The sequence below is a fragment of the Diospyros lotus genome, chromosome 5 (assembly GCF_014633365.1).
Source record: "Diospyros lotus cultivar Yz01 chromosome 5, ASM1463336v1, whole genome shotgun sequence".
In the NCBI taxonomy this organism is placed as follows: domain Eukaryota; kingdom Viridiplantae; phylum Streptophyta; class Magnoliopsida; order Ericales; family Ebenaceae; genus Diospyros; species Diospyros lotus.
This window is the reverse complement of record NC_068342.1, coordinates 3,086,932-3,093,398: the sequence shown is the minus strand read 5'-3', so window position 1 is coordinate 3,093,398 and position 6,467 is coordinate 3,086,932. Positions and strand designations below refer to the sequence as shown.

General features: G+C 40.3%; 1 protein-coding gene across 1 annotated transcript; it reads left to right on the top strand.

Moving 5' to 3' along the window:
* Positions 1–2: 2 nt before the first annotated feature.
* On the top strand, positions 3–6,398 carry LOC127801438 (uncharacterized). Its single transcript, XM_052336603.1, has 5 exons — positions 3–645; positions 2,012–2,129; positions 2,799–3,151; positions 3,748–3,846; positions 5,043–6,398. The coding sequence occupies exons 1-5, from the start codon at positions 35–37 to the stop codon at positions 6,190–6,192; spliced, it is 2,331 nt and encodes a 776-aa protein (XP_052192563.1). The 5' UTR covers positions 3–34; the 3' UTR covers positions 6,193–6,398.
* Positions 6,399–6,467: the final 69 nt, after the last annotated feature.

Here is a 6,467-nt window from a genome sequence, read left to right as displayed (position 1 = left end):
TTTAGCTCGCTCCGTCTCTCCGTCCGTGTGTAAAATGGCACAGAGCAGCCTCCTCCGTCTCCTCCGTCTCCGGCGACTACCCGGACCTGGCCGGGCTCTATTGCGTTTCCATTGTGCCCTTACAACCAAAACCTTTTCTTCTTTCTCCTCCGCCCAATCCGCCGCCGCAGCCACACCCTCCTCGGACCACCCAAGGCCCACTTCCCTCTCAGCTCGCATGAGCTTCGTCTTCGACCAAATCGACGTCATTGAGAAAGAACGCGCTCAAAAGGACGAAACCCTCCAGCGCATCCGTGCCTGGCGCGAATCCAAGCTCCAACCCAAACCCGACCCGCCTGAGGTTCCCCCAGTGCCGGAGTCTGCGACCCGGAGTGGACCGGCCGTGGCCTCGTCGGAGGAGAGAGTGGGGTTGTTGAATAGGGAGGTGGAGTTGGTGCATCCGTGGCCGGAGTGGATCGAGCTGATGGAGAGGCTGGTGCAGCAGAACTATTTCGATCACCGGAGGAAGGACGAGGAGAAGATGGTGCAGGATTTAGGGTTCCAGATGGAGGAGGTTGCCGAGGAAGGCGTCGATTTCACCCGCGATTGGAAGACCGTTCAGACCGCCTGCCTCAACTTCGGCCGCGACCGATTCGATATCTTGAGGTCTGTCTCTTTTGATTCTGCCTGTTTATATTCTAAAATTACAATAATTCATCTCATTCTCTGAAGATTATCTCGAATTTAACTCTGATGGGAAAAGGCTCGCAATGCCAGAAAAAGGAAGTCATTTCTTGATGTTCCGAAGCTGAAGAAACGTGTTATTTTTCTTATTCTTATAAACTTTCTTCTGTTTTTTGTTTTCTTGGGTAGATGAGTTGAATAATTCACTATTGGTAATTGCTAAATGTCATTGACTCATGGTTCGGATGCTCAGAAAATGAGCATAAAATTTGTTTTTTTAAATTTTAGTTGTTTTCGTTGGAATTTTTTGGTGGTTATGATTTTCTGTACAAAAGGATTTGGATCAATGCTGGACATGGGTACAGTGTTCTATCTAGATAACTCCTTTTTGACTGGTGTAAGAACATCCTAGGAAACTTTGTAAGGATTAAGGAAATGACTGAACTTGGGTCCTGCCAGTACCAAGATGACCTAACCTAAGGCTATAGAACTGGTTGGTTTGCCAAAGTTAACTGACTTAAATTTATAGTTAGTCAAAAAGTTGCGAATTGAGCATAATATCATCCTTCCCTTGAAAAGGGAAAGATTGCAGAGGTGCTGGCTATTATGTAACACCAATGAAGCGCAAACTGCCCAAATTATATTTTCTCTATTTGCAAATACTGCTCCTGGACATCCCGAGAACATCATCCTATTGGGGAAAACTTTCTAAAACAGATGGCAAGCTTAGTGTATATACTGATGCTGCCAACTTACGACATCATTAATTACATTTACACAGACATGTCAAACAACCTCACCTGGCCAGGACGGCCTTGGTATCTGGCTAGACTTACTTGTTTTATATTTACTTCATAACTTTTTATTTGTCAACATTTTGAGACCATAAAAATAATTTGACATATTATTTGGTACTTAGTACTATCTCTATGTATCATTTTTAAATTTTGCACATTAAATTTTGCAATAAAAATAATAAACATTGTGTAAGAAATAATAAAGAGTAGTCAACCCGTCAAGGCCAATGGATCAGCACAACATGACCCATATGGGCTAGGCCCATGGGCCATGCTAGGCCAGACCCCCTCCATTGCGGGCACAAAATGACATGGTCCATTTGTGGGGAATGTTATTGAAATGTTTCCTATTCAATAACCCCATCATTTTAACCCAAGTTGCTACATACTCCCAATGCAGCAAATGTATCTTGAATAAGGCCAATGGATTATAGTGGACTTTCTGATACAGTTATATGAAGGTTGTATTGTGTATCAAAAAGAGAAGCATCAAATATATTGAATCCAAGTTACATTGCTTGAGATATGCTTAGAATGACAATTGATTTCAGGTCATTGTCGAGACAGGATATTCAAATTTTGGTCGGTTATGGGTGCCCTAGTGTGGATAAGAAGGTGGTTTTTTCTGCAAAGTTATTGAGGAAACACACCCACCTAGATGAAGGAGATGTAAGTTATTGTGTTTTTTATCAATATATGTTAATGCTCAAGAAACAAATGGTTATACTTCCTCCGTTAGTCTTTCCTGTGTTGCATGGTATCTGCACACTTATATTTCTTTCAGCATCAAATTTTAGCTTGTTTTAGCTGTTTTTTTCATTCTTCTATCCCTTTTTTTATTAAAACAAGTGAAGACTGAGTCAATCAGATGCTTTATGTTGGAAGTTGAAGTTTCCTTTTGTAAATGTGCTGATTTAGTACTTGGGCAATTATGCTACTTATGCTAATAGGATTTCAACTTACTCTCTTCTCTTGAGCCTCATTTAGATGGAAGCATGATGTCTTTATAACTTACCGTCTGTTCTTATACTTTGGATTATGTTCTTTGACTTATTTCTGTTTTTATAACCTTTTTACTTCATGACCCCATAAAAATGCTTTCCCACTGGAAGTGTACCACTTCTCATTGATTTTAGTTTGGTACATGTTGATGCTTTACTGCCCAACATACCGTGCCATACCATCAATCTAGTTATGCAAGTGCTTGTATGATACCCTTTCCTTTGAACTTTAATGTTAATTGACTTCTAAAAGTCACATTGGCACATTTCTATTAAACAAATCAGATTTAACATTGTAAACTGTTTTTTTACTATGATCAACTTTTTTATGCTTCAGGTTTGTAGTTCCTGCAGTTTGAGGAACTCCTGTGAAAAAGCATATCTTTTAACTAATAAAGAGGATGAGGCACGAACTATTGATGTTATGCGCACCCTATTGACATATGGCTTTGACCCTGTGAATGGATCGGTTGTTAACGAGTCCCTTCTGAAAAGAAAATCAGTGAAGACTGTTGTCCGCAAACTTCTGCATGAGATTGTCAAGTTGAGTGCAGTTCCTATAGATCCAAATCTTCCTCCTCCTGTTATCAAGAAGCCTCCACCAAAGGTGAAGCAACCACCACCACCTCCAAAGAAACGAGTTGGTCGTGATGACATTGAGATGAAAAAGGGTGATTGGCTATGTCCTAAGTAGGTAACTCTTTGCGAGTTTGCAATTTTGTTACATGCTATTTGTTTTCAAAAGCGTTGATACTGCAAGGTTGTATATGAGTGCGTCCAATTGAACACAGATTCAGAAGTACTTCCCCCAGTCCATTTCTTTTCACTTCTTTCTTCTGTTGGGTGGAAGTAATTCTGAGTGATCTTTTTTACCTTAAAAAAAAAAACATATCATTCGCATTCTTATTGATATAATTAAATGAAGGTCCTTGTATGGAGATCATAAGAACAGTGGCTCATTGAAACAACGATATTGAAATATGTGTGTGTGTGTGTGTGTGTGTGTTGTAACAGGTTCAATTCTATATTATGTTCCCCTCTGGTGATTAGATACAGCTTTGTATTGGGTGACCTTATCAACAAAAAATAATGGTGCCATAATTTGATTACCCATTATCCCTGGCTTGTTTGACTGCATTTATTGCATATTGCCTAGTCACTGGTGGCCACATGTATTGGTTTTGAAGGATATTTCCCAGAGTTAAATCAAAATCTAATCTAAAATTATTGAGCTATAGGAATCAAGATTGCCTGTGTAATTTTCTAAGCATAGTAATGTTTTCCAGGTGTGATTTCATGAATTTTGCCAAGAATGTCGTGTGCCTGCAGTGTGATGCCAACCGTCCCAAGAGACAGCTGCTTCCAGGAGAATGGGAATGCCCACAGTATGTTTTCACTTGCTACATTGTTGCATACTTTTTTTTTCCTAATTGCTGCTATTGCAGAGATTTATGTTGTCATATTGGATATCAGATAATGTATTACTCAAAATCCAGTTCTCTCAATATATTACTCAAAATTGCCATGCAGATTTTTGCCCAACCCAACTAATCAAGATCCTAGGCAGACTTTCTATGTGGGACTAAGCCTATCTATGAGTATTCCATGAAATTTCGAAGGTTACATTTAAAACAACCCCTAGTGAAGTATGCACAAAGAAAGAGCAATAAACTGGTGTCAGATCCTAGATCTGACAGGAGAATTCTCAGGTATTTGAGAAGGAATTAGGCGGAAAAATGAGAGGGAAAGGGGGAAGAATTAGAAAATTGAGGGGTAAAGTTCGAGAGAAAGAAGAAAGAGAGAATTGAGGAGGGAATTTGAATTGTTTCTATTGATCTTTCATACTTAGAAATGGCTGGGTCAGTTCTTCTTATACTGATCCTCAGCTACAGATTGGTGCCGAAAACGGTTATCAATCTCTAATCCACTTGTACAACTTGCACTACTGGAACATTGCGCCAGCTATGCTAATTCCTTTTTATTTTATAAGGTTTAATAGCCTAAGAATGTGACAACTGGATCAGTCTACAAAAAAGGAACAGTCAGTGCTATGGTCCTTGGTACATGAATAATCACTTGAGGCATTTTCTCTACCCCATCTTATCTTGGAGAAGTAAGGTCCTGTCCTTGAAACGATAACTATCTTTCAGTTACCTATAGCCTTAATCCCTCAGGATTGAACAAGGGATAGTGCAGGAACATTCTCCCGTGACACATTGACAGCTCCTTTCGAGCTGATCTTAGGCCTATGTCAGACTGGAGGCTCATTAGCGGGTTGACAAATATTTTCATGTCATATTTGGGGCCTTTATGGTTGAGCAATATTCACCATATGACTGCAAATGCAAAATGTTTTCATCTTTTTTATCATTCGAGTATTATTTATCCCACTTAGTTTCACTCTTGTTTCTGTCCTTTCTGTATGTTTCTTTATTTTTCCTTTTTGTTAGTAGATTGGATGATTACATGATGATTATATCAAAATTTATTTTGGTCATATAATCACAACTTCATATTTGCACCTTCAAAAGTGGAATGTTGGATGAAGTGTATGACATGTTTATCCTCGGTTGCTGGACAGGTGCAATTTCTTGAATTACAGGAGAAATGTGGTATGTTTTCATTGTGAACACAAGCGTCCACCAGATGAATATATGGAGAATCAATTGCAAGACAGGCAACGTGGTCCCAGAAGGAACCCAGAGAAGATTGCCAGCAGAGCAGAGGTTTCTAATGCATGGAATTTTGATTTTGACGACGACGAATCTGATGGGGCAGATGTTGCTGCTTTTGAGCATGCAGATTCTCATAAGCTAGATGAAGATTTTCCCATACATGGTCAGATTCAGGGAGAGAATTTTAAGGGGTCTGAAGAAGATTCCTTTATGCCTAGCAGAACTCCCAAGGCAAATGGAAATAAGAAACCTGGGAGAGGGTTTGATGATTTTGATGATGAAGAAGATGATGATGATGTAGACAGTTACGAGGTGGACACTCAATATAATAAGCAGACACATAAGATTTCTTCTGTTGATTTCTCTGAGATTGAAGGTCACTCAGAATCTGAGGATGCTGAAGGCTTTGATGAGGATAAGTCTGCTCCTCGCCGGTCCAGTTCATGGTCACAGAGTAAGCCCTCCAAGATGAGGCACAAAAAGTCGGTTTTCTCTGGTTCTGAGGTGGATGAACAAGATTTTGATTCAGCTGATGAACTTCATCCAGTTCATTCCAAATGGAGACCGAGTCATCTTGCTGCTGATTCCAGACAAAGAACTAGAGGTAAGAGAGCAATGAGCTATGGCTCAGATGAAGACTATGGGCTGGGGGGTGATGATTTTGTGGATTCAGATTCTGGATCAAGGCGTAATAATGGGAATAATCGGGATTCTAGGAAGAGGCGAATGCCTGCAAGTGACCTCTTTTCTGGGCTGGAATCTGACGAGGAAGATCAACCTCCTCCTGCAAGAGATAGATGGAGGAGGGGGGGCAGTAACGCAGGGCCAAGTAAAAGGGGCAGCCGCAGTAAGTTCTCTAATCGTGATGGTTTTAATGGATCATCATCACGTAGAGGAGGTGGGCTTGAGCGTAGAATGAATAACAGGGATAGCGATTCATGGAATTCCAGAGGCCATAGAGGCAGAGAATTCAGGCGAAGAGGAGGGTCAGAGATGGACAGGCATTTTGATGGTGGTGATGATAGATATACAAGGCCGCGTGTAAATGTACGATAAGATGGGGAATGCCAGTATCTATGACTAGTTGTCGTCTTGGTTTTGGTTCTTGTTTATTACTGGTTCATCAATCTATTAATAGATGAAATGGTTTTGGTTAACTTGAAAGAATATGTGGCCTGCTTGTAAGAACACGCGAAAACAATTGTCCAGTGCTATTCCGATCTGATGATGCATTATTGGCTGCAAATTTGCTGTTTGAACTATTCTTGCAAGTGCTACGATGTGCTTGCATGTGGGCATTGTGCTATTTAGAATTTGCTTCAAACACAGGT

What these genes read in the sequence shown, in the direction of transcription:
- LOC127801438 (XM_052336603.1), top strand. Translation starts at nt 35, where the DNA reads ATGGCACAGAGCAGCCTCCTCCGTCTCCTCCGTCTCCGGCGACTACCC. An exon ending in GACCGATTCGATATCTTGAG is followed by an intron (nt 646 to 2,011) that starts GTCTGTCTCTTT and finishes AATTGATTTCAG; the next exon opens with GTCATTGTCGAGACAGGATA. An exon ending in GGTGATTGGCTATGTCCTAA is followed by an intron (nt 3,152 to 3,747) that starts GTAGGTAACTCT and finishes AATGTTTTCCAG; the next exon opens with GTGTGATTTCATGAATTTTG.